We start from the raw sequence: 15,130 nt of genomic DNA, 5'->3' as shown, positions 1-15,130 counted from the left end.
TCACATATGTACAACTCCAGCAGAGGTCATTAATCTACAGCTGACAGGATAGTTATTACTATATAGCAAAAATGGTTTTATGACTAAGGGCAGCATAAACAAGCCTCCTTTACATAGCTAGAAGTCTTTGCCTTGACACCCAGCTTAAAACTAGTTTTAATTTTTAAATGACAAAAGTATCCTTATGCACCTATTCAAAACCACAGCCACCAACAAATCCATATTATAAGATGCCAGCAACCTGTGACAGTATCAGTCAGTAAAGCAGCACAATCACAGGGTAGTCGTTGTCTTTATGCACTTGTCTTTTTAATGAGGGGCAGCTTTCAAACCCAGACCACAAGGTGGGAGCACAAATAATGTCTGTCTCCTGAAAAATGGCATTAAGGTTTCCAAAAGTTGGTATGTGGTCAGGCATTCTGAATTCCACATCCCCACTATGGAATGACAAACAAAAGAAATTGTATCTGTGCTACACAGGTGTCCATACATTGTGGACTGTGTTCAACCCAAATGGGAAGAAGCCGAGGTGCAGCACTGAGAGTCTGAGACACAACTATTAGGTTTTCAGGTGCAACTTAAAGCAAATATGCTGTATCTGCCAGACTGCAGATATCTATAGGCCATAAAGAAGAGCAGATCCAGTCCACAAGGCAAATCTAGTCAGCTACCTTACAATTATCCCACCAACATTTTCACTTGCAGAAAGCCATTACTCTCGGTTATCAGCCCCCTATGACAGTAGCCTCAGTAGCCATTCCGAGGCTTCAAAGAGCATCAGTGGTCTCAGCTGCTATTAGGCTACTCAGAAACTCATATCCAGCCAAGGCACTGAAAGTATTGGTCCCTTCTGTTCTACACATTCCCAAGCAATTACTACATTATGGAACTTGAATAGAATTCCAAGGACATATTCTTATTGAGGCTTACACTGTTTGATCTGGTAGTAAGCCAAGGCCTAAGAAGGTAAGTCCAGGCACAGCTGTATGAGAAATACTAACTTCCCTCCCTCTCTCCCTCCCAGCTTTGTCAGTCAGTGTCAATCTTAAGCCATCTCAGTCACCCCTGAAGCAGCATCACACAGGGGTTCTTCTTGGCAACATTCAGCTATACGATGAGGAGAGTGGAGCTGCTATACCCTGTGAATCTCAGTGTATGGAGACTGCAGTACTGTTCAACATCCTAACTGCTCTCCAGGACCTTCAGTGTCACTGACTTACAGAGATACCGTTAACAGAGAACACAGTAGGACTGGGGAAAGTTGTTCATGGATGATTGCTTAAGGAGAAGTTGGTTTGAGCAATGTTTTCTAAGGTACCTGTTCATTCCCATTTCCTCTTTACAAAGGTGTCCTGGCTTCAGCAGTGATAGAGTTAATTCTCTTCTTAGTGGCTGGTAAAATGCTTTGTTTTGGATTCAGTGAGAGAATAATGTTTATTGCATACTGATGTTTTAGTTGTTGCTAAGTAGCACTTATTGTCACTGAAGGAGATCTCTGTTTCAGTGAGGAGGTATGCAAGAAGCTGGAAAGCTTCTATGACCAAAACTAGCCAAAGGGCTCTTTCATACTGTAGAACACCATGCCTAGTATATAAACTGGGGACAGTTGGCAGAGAGCAGGGAAGTGCTGCTTGGGTATCAGTCAGCAGGTGGTGAGCAATTGCAGTGGGCATCACTTAGGATTTCTTTCTTGAGTTTTACTTGTCTTTCTTTTTTGTTAAGTTCCTTTTTGTTACAATTATTATTATTATACATTTGTTATTATATTTCATTTCATTTTCCTTATTAAACTGTTCTTATCTTGACCCACAAATTTTGTTTTTTTTTTCCCCCCAATTCTTATCCCTGTCTCTCTGAGAGGAGAAGGACTGACCAAGTGGCTGCATGGTGCCTAGTTGCTGGCTGGGATTAAACCAAGACAAGAGGAAAAAGAAATTGTTCTTCCCGAAATGCTGACTAATCAAAGGAAGGGAAAAAGGTTAAGTTCCCAAATCTGTATTAAAGAAAGATCATTCAAGTAACACAACAAAGGGAGCTCCCCAGAGAGGAGACCCACCGAGGTGCTTCACCACTGGGCAGGCTGTGCTATTCAAGATATTACATGTCTTTGTTCAGAAATGGTGCACTCACCTTAGGAAGAGAGTATTTGGGCAATTTAATCTGTGCGAAAGGCTCCCGTCTGTATGACACATAGTAATTTGCTCTTCCACCAGCTGTCACCTGTGGAAACAGCACAGAAAATGAGTGATGACCCTTCCAAGACACCCTATGCTGACACCTCTAAGAAGGTTTGACAGCCTTTCTTTCAGATATCATTTCTATGACCTGCACAGCTGTCCCAAAAAGCATCTGTAGAACTCTAAAGAAATTCCAGCTGTGCCACTGAATTTTTCAATTTGTCTCTCATGCTTCAAATCCAGCATGATTTTAACATCTCCTGGAAAAAGGAAAAGCAGGTGTAAAGTTTAAGGTCTCGAGTGGAAGAAAGATCTGGTTTCCTTATGTGGTTCCAGCACAATTACCTTGGGCAAGTCATTTACAATCTCTTTGCTTCTGTTCCTCTCCTGTAAGGAGGAGATAATATCTCTTTTCTCTGCTGCTTCTCAGCCCTGTCTGTTTGCACTCTAAGTCCCCCGGGGCCAGGGTTGTCTTCCAACAACCTTTTACAGTGACTAACAGCAGAAATCCACACTAGCACCATTTAATGCAAACAGTAAATGCAATGTATTGGCTCTTGGAAAGCTGGAGTTAAGCTCTTAGATGCTCTTTGTCACTATAAAACTGGTTTCTCTGAAATCATACTGTCTATGAGTGAGGATGTGGGGAGGAACTGACATCCAAATCTGTCGTTTTATGTACTGAATGAGCTGGAACGGCTACACACAAATGCCATGCATCAATGAGATCTAGCCCTGGTAATTTGTAAAATATTGGATTTTAAACCTGTCACTAGTCATTTACACTTACTGAGGGTGTGTTTTTTCTGACACCATTTCAAGCCTGGCTACAACAAGGCTTACATTGGTGAACTTCCTATATTCTGCTGTTTTGACAGTCTTACAGGTTTTAAGATAAAACAATACACAAAGCACTTCTCTATTATAAGGAGTGTCAGGTTTTGGCTTCTTAAGTTTCCAATAAAGCTAACAAAAAGATCCTAGATTCTCTCCTAGGTAGATCTCCTTTTATCTGACAGTGATATTTCAGAAGGGGCTTACCTGGAATATTGCTACAGCATCAATTACACTCTCAGCAATGATATCACCTCTAGATAGTGCCTTTCATCCCTAGAGAAGCTGTCCTTCAAAGGACACGATATTACTGGTCATGAAATTTGATATCTAATCAACTCAAGATAAGGCCTTTTTGTTGACAGTTTGAAAAACTGGAAAGAATGGAAGTTTTAGAAATAGGCTTCTCACTAAGATTTCACTCTCTACTTGTTTCTCCTCTTTACTTAAAATGTTATCATAGCTGCATTTAGCATTCCCAAAAGAAAACAAACCACTACCATTATACCATGCACCACTTAAGAAGGCAGAAGAATGACCACATCACAGCAAACAAACTCTATACAGACAACATATAGCTAAAGTTAAGGGGAAACAAAGACATGAAAATCTAAAACGATTTGCTTATGGTCTCAAAACAAACCAGGGGCAGAGACAGGAAGAGAACAGGAGTCACTTGACTCTCACTTCATGTACAGTGCACTGTGGACTGGCACAGCAGCATTTCAGGGTCATGCTCTCCCGCTGTGAGGAAGGTGAAAGGGCTGTGTTATTTGTGAAGGATATCTTTCCCATCTAATGCTACCATATAAAACTTAGTTTTTCAGAGGAGAGAACAGACTATGCAGTTGATTCACACTCAGTCCAACCTAAGGGCAAAAATTCACGTTTGCAGTAATTGTATATATCAGCTGTACAAGCATTGCCCAAAGGATCCCAGACTTCTAGGTCATATCACCTAAATAGTACAGGGACTATTTAAATATCCACTCTTGGCAAAAACTGGAAGATCTAAATTCTCAAATGACATAACTCTCTCACACAAACTCATTTTAGCCCACTCATCATTTCAGCACCAGATGATTATGTGTAGCAGAGTCCAGATAAGACTGAATGTGTCCAGTGACTACTTGGTAAGGACATGGGTTCAATATCCACTTCTGATGGGCTGAGACGTGGTCATCAACTCGTCTTTAAGATGCAGGCATGAATATTTACATACTGTGTAAATGTTGTGATGACTAATTAACATCAGGAACAGTCCAACAATATTCAAATTAATCTAATGAACATAGAGTGACAGAAATATCGAGGGGTGAATTTGTGCCAAGACCTGGATCTACTCCTGTACCTGTCCTCTCTGCCAAGACAGGATCTACTCCAAATCTGCCACATTCAAAAGATTTTACACAGTTTTTTTGGCTTTATGCCACTGCAAACTGGTACCTGGAAGTGTGTGGGGTTTTTTTTGTTGGATGTTTTGTTCCTTTGTTTGCTTGTTTAAGGCAGAAAGGCAGGATTCAAACACTGTTCCAGTTCACTCCATTTCAGTACTCTACTTGGACTAGGTCACCTTGAGAAAGGTTTAGAAACAGAAATCTTTGTGAACTGTGGTCTTTCTGAGCCACTTAATATGAAGCCACCCACAATTGCGTTGGCAGGAGTTGTGTGAAGCTTTTCACAGCCAGGACCTCATCTTTGCATGATTTACATGCACAGTTATAACAGTTCCAAAAAGTGATCAAGCCTTCAGTAAAGTTTTGGCAAGCACCGTGGTGGAGAATGAATTCTGGAAGACCAAACTTAATTTATTTTGATGAACTTTTCCTATGAGCAAACTCTCCAACACTGTAAATTCCAGATATTATGATAGTGTTTTGCCCTCTAATGCCTCCTTTTAGTTCACATTTGATTAATGTCACCCAATTATTTGCTGTGAGCTCATCTGTCATGCTCGGTACAGAATTAGCTGGGTTTGTCTTTTTCCTCCTCTTTTGCTAGTGACTGGGTCGTTAATCTGTTTTTCTGTATTTCTATTTTATGCATTTAATTGGGCTTCTGGCCAGTGGAAATGATTCCTTTGAACAAATGTGTTTGTCATCAAACACATCTGTCTTTCCTAACCTGTGTTCTTGCTTCCTCCCTCCACTCATGAGCTACTACTTTAATACTTCTACATCTTGTTTCAAGACAAAGTCTGGTCTCACATCACTAGACACTTCATAATAGAAACATGACAAGTTTCTCTAACAGCCCTGAAAGTTTCAGTATGTCAGCTCATCCCCACTGCTGACTTGCAGTTGGACAGAGTATATCAAACACAGAAGACAACAAATATGTTATCAAGTAGGCAAAGAATTATAGAAAATCTGTGAGTCTAGCCATCTCCATAATTTCTGTGACACATCTAGAAACATACTCAACATATCTCATGTCAATGATTGAATATGATTCTTTAAGGGTAGATTTTGTTTCTCTTTTTTTTTCTTAGATATTCTTCCTAACCAAAAGAACACTGCTCATCCAAAAGAGTTTGGAAAGCAAAGAGAATGAGTTATGCATATCCCAGAATGTAAATACACCCCAGATGATGTCAGGAGCTGTAGACTGCAGTCTACTAGTCTTCATTCTCATCTTCCTGATTGTATGGTGTTGGGACCTGGAACATCCAACATAGGGCAGATATTGATGTAAAAAACAGGGAACTGCTAAATCTCAGAAATGATCCTGGGCTAATAAAGACCCCATCTGCCTTCTGCTGCTCAAAGAACTTGCAGAAAGCCTAAATGAATACGCATTGATGCTGCCAATGAGACACCGTGTCTTACAGGCACAGCCATGGTGGAGATGCAGTGAGAGTGTGCAGATAATGGATGCTTCCTAAGTTAATGACTAAAAGAGAATGGAGGAGGTTTTTTTCTACATAGTTCAGCAGCCTCGGTGATCTACAACAATAACAATCACTTGCCCTGCACAGCTATGGGAACAGGTCATCTACTTTTTACACTGTTGGAAAAGAACCTGTAATAGCACAGATCAACCCACGATGACCAGATATGTTTAGACAAGTGCTATTCCTGTAATTTAGCTCCCACCTCAAGCACAGTAAATGGCAACTCAGTCCATTACAGAACCAAATTTTAAACTTTGTCAATGGTAAGCAGCTGATAGTAACATCGTTGATGTTATTTTCAACAAACCTTTACTTTTTTTCTGAGGTGACTTCCTCTGCTTGCAAAGTTCCCTCCTTCCCAGTAACATGAGTTGCTAGAAGTCAAAAGTTGAGAATCCTGGATCTGCATTCTCTACCTCCATAGGGTACCCTGGCATCTCTCCTTGTTGCTTCAACTTTATTTACTGTTTCTCCTTCTGGGCATCAATCCTCCTAAGTCAATTTGTAACTTAAAGCATGAAGGAGTGATGACAAGTTAAGCATCCACACCTTTAGCAAGTGATTTTCATGTTCTTCAGAGCCAGCTACTGTCTAGGCCTTGCATAAGTTTGCCAGCATGAGGACTGAAAACTGCCTCCTCTCTCAAGCCTAACCCCAAGCCAGTCTCAAGAGATTCAGAAGATGAGGAAAGACAGATATGCAGGAGCATAGTGTTATGTTCCTCCTTCTTGATTACCTACCATGTGCTGGAAAAAAACATCTTCCAGATACTTCTGTATACTGAGCTACACCACTGCCCCAGCATAAATCACATCATGACAGGTACCATCTAAAAAAACCTCCCTGTGGTTTTCATTAGTATCATACCTTCTGCACAGTCATTAAAGCAATACGCAATTAGCTGAGTGTGCTGCAGAGATGTACAGATTAGTGTTTCTGTACACAAAGCACCCTCAAGCTTTGAAAACATGCTACTTTTTAGAATGTCAAACCCATCAGCGAAAATTTGCTAACACAAAGGAGCATTTATTATACTGGTCCAGTCCCTGGACTTCCTTCTCCCCTCAGAGCTACGATTGCACAGCTATAGGACAGAGTAATCTTGAGTGAAAATAGTGGATTTGTTTTAAAAGCAACTCCTGCAGAAAATGTGCATGGTTACACTAAAAACAGGAGCCTTGATGGAGCTGCAAGTGCACATTACCCACACAGAAACCAACTTAAGAGAGGGGCATAATTGTAGACATTAATTCTCCTTTTGAAGGATTTCAGAGGAAACATATGAGTCTGCCAAGGTAATCCTTTACATCTTCAGCTGCAGATGCTGCTGATAAATCTGACAACATAAGGGGAGAGGAGAGGGTGATAACAGAAAGTACAGCACAAAAAGCCCTAGAAATAAAATAAAACCAAATTTAAAAAAAAAAAAAGTAAAGAAAGGAAAATGTTAATATATTTTTATGAAGAGATATTTAGGTTCAAGCTCCAAATACAGTATTTGGCACAGCAAAGATGAAATAGTGCTAGAAATAGATGAAAAGCACCCAGCAGTGAATAGGAAAGTGGCTAACTACTTACTGCCTGTCTTGCTTTAAGAAGAGCTTTTAACTAGCACCTGGGATGTACTTTCTTTCATCTGTATGGATTAATTTCCCCCACTGGAGTGCCTTCTAGCATTTTAAATAGGGGTAAGAGAAGATCAGCTGTAGCAGGCATTATTCACCAGTAAAACAGGTGTAATCGTGTTCATCATTTAAACGTCTTCATCCTATTAGTTTCATAATAAGCTTTTAATGATTTCTTCAATAAAAGACTCAAAGACCAAACCCTACAAGTTGGAGAGTGCTCCATTGTCCCGCCAAGCCGTTTTATCTACCATTGATCGCAAAGATAAAAATCAATCGTAGCTAAGCAGGGTGAAGTTAAAAATAAATTGCATGGATTGATTTCTGTTAAGACCTTTGGCTCCTAGTTAAAAAATGGAGGAAAGAAATTTATATCTGAACATGGTATATTTAGCTTCTATGAAAATAACGGGTATGCTCTAGACCAGGAAATCAAAGTTTAATTTCTCCCCTCCTACCTTGTTTCACTGCTAAGAAGTTTCACATGGAAAAAGATAAAAATCTTTTTCCTTCCTTTATTCCTGGGGAAAATTACTACTTAAGTTATTAAACTGACAGCTTGAGAACTGAGGTCAGAAATCCATATGAATTGGCATCATCTCCGCTGTGGCTGCTGGTTGAAGTTAACTCACCTGATAACTGACTTCAGCCAATGTGCTCATTTAGCCTAGCATTAAATACCCAATAAACTCAAAACACACACTCATATCCTACTAAACACAAGCTTCTGCAAGGTATCCTCACACAACTGCAGTTACAACCAGTAATAGCAATAAACTGCTTACCTGGGCTAAGCTTAAGCATATTTAACTTACAGAGTTAGGAAATGTTTTCCCCACCTCTAGCAAACCTTAAAGAGAAGTGTCCCCCCAGCTCAGTTCTAAGGCTATAAATAATGTATATTTTTCATTTTATCGAGCTTAAAAATTCTCATAAATATATCTACTTTGAAAAACAGAATTTGATTTTGCTTTTGGGCTTTTGGGTTTTTTTTGTAGAAAAAGCATTTTCTACAAAAGCCATTTTCCATCAAAGGACTTCAGCTGAAACTTTTGGACACACTCTGAGACTCCAGGCACCTAAAAAAGGCAACATTATCCATAGGTTCTAGAAGAAGCTATCAGTGATTGTGGGTGAATATCGACATCTGCTTTAAGGAGACTTTCTGATGCAAAAGAAGACTGAATTGGTTCAACAGCTTTTGGCAGAAGTCTTTGCTCCTCTGAGCCAAAGAAGCTATTCAGATGTGTGTTGTAAGAGTCCCGCTTAGCTGCACCACACAACAACATCTGGAGAAATTCTGGGTTTGCTCGTTCTCACTCCGACTAGTGAGCAGGCTGAGACGCTGCCTTGCTGTGCAACTCTCTGAATTAAGCAAAAGTCTTCTAAGCGCAAAATTACTTCAGAGGGTGAAGAAGAGCCAGACACATGATCGGTATCAAAGAAGAATATTTTCACTTAACCTTTTCCCTTTCCACATGGAATTCCTGCCATCTAAGAACTGCAGCTGCTCCCACACTGCGTGTGCAAGCTGCAAACAACCACTGTTCCCAGCTCCTAAATGGCAATGCCACAGGCTCCATCAGGGGAATTATAAAGCACAGCCAAGACTCTCTTTTGCTTCTCAGCTTCTCTCAAATTCCTTTCTTCCTTCATCACATCTATCCCAGAAGAAAAAAAAAAACAAAAACCAAAGCAACTATCAGAGCTAGCTTAGCTTTCTGGACACAAGGCCATCATATGTCCCAGGACAACCAGACCTGAAAGAATCTGGAGTCAAGACAGAGCTACTGTACACTTCCCAGAAGACTGAATCACAAATGAGATGTCATAGAAAACTGCCAAAAAAGCTTCCCACAAGAAGAAATGGCAGGAGGGGCCAGGTGAGACACAAGGATGTCTTATGAATTTCAGCCTGCCATTAAAGGCTTTGATAAATTATGTCATGGGAGTGGAAAAGGCAGGTTCACCCATGTTTCTACTCTTTAAAGGCCTTGGAAAGTGATAATGTACTGCTTCTCAGCATGCCTCCCTGGTTAATGGTGCAAAAACCTTCCCATTTGTAGCGGGAATGGAGCAGGGTCTGAAGCAAACAGCCAGCCCTTTTCAATCAGACGTTGCAGGTGTCATTCCTTGTCTTTATGAGGTAGAACCACCAGCCAAAGGTAGAAAGTACTTATCTCCAAAGGCATTTGTTTGGCCTGCTAGAAAAAAAACCATGCATCACCCCTAAATTCAAATGAGGTATTAGCTATTAAATCTCAGATGAATCTTCCATATCCAGTAGCTTTGTCACTGCCATGGAAAGTGAGCTACATTTCATATCACCTACAGCTGCACTCTGTTGAGACAGCAGTCTGCATTATCCCAGTGGGAAAAAAATAAAAGGACATAAAACCCAATCAAGATAGATATTAATCACTCATCCACACATCTCTGCACTGACTTAGAGACAGTTCAAATGAAAAAGGCCAAAATTACCCTGAGGGTCTCCAAGCACTGACAGAAACTTAAGGGAGGAATGGGGGCAATGTTAACTGGATCCTGAAGTAGACTGGAAGGACCTCTGTGAAGAAAGCCTCACACTGAAGGATTTATCCAATCAAAGCACAAGATTAATAGAGGAATGAAACATATTTTATGAGACATATATCTATAGCTGGGAAGAAAAGAAGGCAAGGACAACTTTCAGAGACCAAATCCTCCCTCAGTATCCTTATGTTTCGCTTTTCTATCAATTCAAATTTCATTAAAAAATACCGTCTCCCCCTGTAATCTTCGTCTCACATCCTTAGGCCACTGGCACTATAGCAGCAGTACTGCCAGCAGTCTCCTGTTACACATTCTGAAGAATTTCATCATTATTATTGTCCCTCTCCTGATACCTAGGGTTCTGTGTGAAAATACAGTCTTTACACGGGTCTGCACCAATGTGTTGGGAGTGTCATCAGCCCTTGCTAGCAGCCAGGTGGATCCAACACAGGACTCCAGCCACCGAGCAGAACTACTGAGCTACTGCACCTGAGACAGCTTGCACATCAGCTTTGGGTAACTGAGAACAAGTACTTTAACTTAGCAATAATTAGCTCCCTATGGCAGATGTAGGCCTGTCCAAAAGAATGTTGCTTTCTGCAGAAACAACAGTCCCAGACTTTGCAGTGAATGCACTGCCATGTTCATGCCCCCTTAGGAGTTCTCAGACCACCACAAATAAACAACACAGTACTGAGACTTTTTTGGACCAGACTCCCCAATCCCTGCAATAAGTGATAACCTAGGCACAAGGTTTCTTGCATTTTCAGTGGAAATTTTCATCTGCTGGCAAAGACTCGTACAAAGATCATCGCCACTTTTCTCTTGAGTCTTTAAAGAGCTAAGTTGCACTCATGTTATTTGTTTCCTTATAGGAAAGTAACAAGTTTTTCTCTAAACAATGTTTTCTCACTCAAAACAGAATCTCCTGAAAAATATGCCCATTTTCATTAAAGCCCATTGCTTTTTAGGCTCTTTTCAGCGACCTGAGCAATTCCATTAGAAATCCTGATACAAGACTTGCTTGAAAAATATTTTCCCCAGAATTCCCCTTGTGGTTTATTTTTACCATGGAAATTCTCCAAAAGATCAATATACTAGATTCATACATAAAACAAAAGACTATCCCTGGCCCTTGGGTCTTATAATGTAGGCTCTGCACATGAGAATACTATAGCAGTTGAGGTAATTTTCAGCAAGTCAAATCTTACATGCAGTTGCAGGTTATCTCTTCACCTAAGTTTAGAAAGTGATACTATCTCAGTACCAAGCACTCAAGGCCACCAAGGAAAGGTGTGATATAGCTATAGAGAATGGCACATTGCAGCTGTAAAGAAAGTATGGGCTCTACTACTACATGGCTATATAATTGAACACAACTGACACCGACATTAATGGAAAAGTTGCTCATCAAATTAACTCCTCTTTGGTACAGTAAATAAATTCAGACATTTTCCAAGGTTTTCTTACAAATAAATGTCATGCTCTGCAAGCTGTATGAATTTTAAGTATTAACCATGAAAGATGGTGAAGATACTGACTCTTGGCTACATCAGAGCAACGGAATAAAAACTTAATGCACACAACAGAGGGCAGGATTTTCTCTTAATGTATCAATTTATGTAGAATTATCCAATCTTAGTGATGTGGTAGGCATCCGTAAGTAACTATTGATCAATCAAATAGAAAGTCGATCAATAAATTCAGAGTGATCATCTACTGTTTTATTCATAAGAATTCTTCCTACTCTCTCAGTAGCTATTTCTTCCTTCCTTCTTCATTACCTTTTACATTTTTCATCATGTGCCGTGTTATTTATCTCCTTTGCCTGGCAACCAGTCCCAGACTTTTCAAACTCTCACCATGGGCAAGTTTTTTTCAAGCACAGGATCATCTTCATTTTTTTTTATTTGCACTGCATTTCTGCCAGATCCTTTCAGAAACACTGCACAACAGCATTGCACAGGGTAAGGAATCATTATAGCACTATCCACACTTTCCATATTCTTCTTTCTTTTATCCATTATACACCACAGTATCATGTTTGCTTTGAGTGCACAATTACACAGGTTAATGCCTCCCAAGAATTACACTACAGCCCTGTTCATCAACTTGATTAGAATGGATATTTACCAGTAAATAACTGTATGCAGATGATCTATAATGTTGATTTCAAAAGCTGGGATTCATCTTCCTTAATTTTATCTGCCAAAAAGTTAGGGCTTTTTTTCTAAGCTATACTTCTAATATTAATGAGAAAGGCATATTCAGAGAGAGACCTATCTCGTCCTGCAATAGGAGAAGATAAATTGCCCCTGAAGGGTTTGTTCTCTCCACTCACTTTAGAGGAACACAGACTACTGGTTTAGACTAAAAATCTACTGTTTTCATCAAAAAAGTTAAAAGAAACGAGTTCCCCTCTCTACTTCAAGACACTACTTCTGATTTGTTCCAGCACAGGCAGATCAGAACTCATGCACCCATCTTTTATGCAGCTATTAAACCTCACCAGGTTCTTAACATTTAATTTGGTATTTATTTATTCATCTCCGTCCAATATTTGAAATTCAAAAGAGCTGGCTCACGTATTTCTGTCCAAGATTATCCAGACAGAATTATATGCATGAGACACTGCACACACAGTCAGTCTGACACATCCCATAATAGGCAGCTACATCAAATGGCTTGTGAGACTAATACATCCAGGACCTATCAGCAATCCTACATATGTACCAAGCAAACACTCTGCATAGCCCATCGACCATATGCTGGACACGGTGGATTTAACACACCTTCAGCTCAGAGAAGTGTGTGCTGTGAATCTCAAGTGTCTGTGTGTTACTCAAGTACTACATGGACTCAATCTGTGTCCACTTTCTGCATTCACAAGCTGATGACAGTCAGAAAACCTGCAAGTGTTATACAAAAAAGAGGAAAAGTGATAGACAACCTGTGGAAGGGAGAGTCTCCTGCCCAAAGCACCATAAATGTTCCATGTGTATATTTAACATTTTATTAAAGTGTGAGTATATGATTTTCACTTCAATCATCCATCAAGCTATAATAAAACATTGTACAGATAGCAAAGGCACTTGAAGTATTATATATACATACATGCATGTGTTTGTATACATATAACCATACCGCCTCTTTTTTTTAAACTTGAATCAATTAGCAGCTATTAGTTTGAGACATTCACTGCTAATTTGAGGCAAAGGAATGTGCACCAGGCAGATGTTCTCACTGCAAGCCCAAGTTCCTAAACAGAGCAGCCTTTTAAAACAGGTGGGAGCTCTGGAATGAGAAACATCTGTAAGGCTTCATGCTAGACTTAAAGAAATGGATGTTCCACAATACCCTCATGCACAGATATAAACATCCAGATTAAGAGAGTCTCTCTCTAAATGCTCTTTGGAGAGCAGAGCATTTACTGATTGGAAAGCCATTGCCTCCAGTCAAACTGTGACTTACTAAGTTGGAAGAGTAACATTCTCAGTGTTTTCTAGCAGCTGGTCTCCTCATGAATGTGAAAGGAAGCAGCAGCAGACTGGATTTCATAGGGGAATGATGGGAACTGTGGCTCCCATAGCAATCGGTCATCTCAGAGCAGCAGATTTCCCTGCTCACAGGAGGTCTGCTGACGTTACTCAAGTGCATGTAGTTCCTACATTGCAGTCCTCCCAGGTCATATAGATCTAGTCCTCCACCTAATCCCAGCACAGAATTATCAGCCTTCCCAATTAAACTCCCATTTCTAAAAAAAATTCACAGTGAACTTTCACAGAACTTTCTTATCATTTGGATACATTCAAGAAAAATGTTCCCCCAAGAAAGTAAAATAGAAGCTTAATGTAACTCAGCCTTGCTCAAAAAGGCAAGCATATGTCTGTTCTGTACCACCTGGATCCAAGCTCTATCTCATCTCATTCCCTCTCTTCAACATTGATGACAGGCTTTCTATGACCTGGAATCACTGCAGCCTGGCTCCCAGTTCTTAACGAAATGGCACATCTTCAGGAAGTGTTCTTCTATATCATATTATTCATTCTCACACTTCCACAGGTATGAAATTGGGAGAGATGGCCTTGTTCCATCCAGCCCATGTATGCTCAGAATACCTCAAAAACAAGTGGTTGCTCATTCAGTTTCTGTCACTTTCTCTTCATTTCCAAAATCATCACCAACTAACTGACAAATTTACAGCCATATTCCACTTGAAGCTACCCTATAATGTAGTTTCCCCAATCTCTCTGCTCTTTTTACCTCCTACTGCAAATCTTTGTTTGCTCCATTAGCATTACGTTACTGTCAAATCGGCATAAACCTTTTCATTTGTTAAAATGTTCACTCATATCTTCCTTTCGTTCTTTGGTCTCTCCAAGTCATCACCAGCACCTTTGTACTTTCCAAGTAGCCACAATAAAAGCTAGAGCTTTTGTGAAACCCATGGACCCTTTTGATTACTGAGGACTGAACTTTCAAAATGCATCAGATTCACCAGGAAAAGTGATGAGCAGAGAGATCAACTGTTTCGTTCCAGACTACGTGAATTAATCTAAAGCAGGCAGGCATAGACTCCCACCTCTTAGAATCTGCATTCCAATCCACTGTCCTAAGAATATGCCTCCTCTCTTGCACAGAACAAATAACTCACAGAGAGAATTCATGTCACATTCATATCAAGCCAACGTACCTGGATGAAGATATATTCATCCTGAACAACAAGGGAGCTGATGTCAATGGAGCGCGAAAATGACCCGCTCCTTTTGGTCTCTGAGCACTCTTGGATCCGACAAGTCAAATAGTGGGTGTCTGTAATGGAAGAATATGTACAAATGAGAAATGGCCAGCAAGGAGCCTGTTGTCTGCAAATGCCATCAGCAGCTTGAAAGAAGGTCTCTGAAGGAAAGGCTTAAGCTCATCTTCAACTATACAGAAGTTATTGCGTGATCTAGCTCCAGCCTTTAAAACTGCTATCTGGAGTCAGGAGTTCACCACACTTCCACACCCAACATTCCCTTCCCTTGTGCAGATATCCCTCAGGAGATTTGAGTTCAAACCATAAATGG

The 15,130-nt window shown here is 40.2% G+C and overlaps 1 protein-coding gene across 1 annotated transcript in view; it reads right to left on the bottom strand.

The window, feature by feature from the left end:
• Positions 1–15,130, bottom strand: part of LOC133625939 (VPS10 domain-containing receptor SorCS3-like) — a 299,862-nt gene that overhangs the window by 66,038 nt on the left and 218,694 nt on the right. Inside the window, exons 7-8 of the mRNA XM_062001248.1 lie at positions 14,755–14,873; positions 2,131–2,220 (exon numbers count right to left, since the gene is read on the bottom strand). Of these exons, the coding sequence (XP_061857232.1) occupies positions 2,131–2,220; positions 14,755–14,873 (209 nt within the window). The remainder of the gene's footprint in view (positions 1–2,130; positions 2,221–14,754; positions 14,874–15,130) is intronic.

Source organism: Colius striatus, chromosome 8 (genome assembly GCF_028858725.1).
Source record: "Colius striatus isolate bColStr4 chromosome 8, bColStr4.1.hap1, whole genome shotgun sequence".
Lineage (NCBI taxonomy): Eukaryota > Metazoa > Chordata > Aves > Coliiformes > Coliidae > Colius > Colius striatus.
Note: the sequence above shows the minus strand (reverse complement) of the source record. Positions and strands in the feature narration are given on the sequence as shown.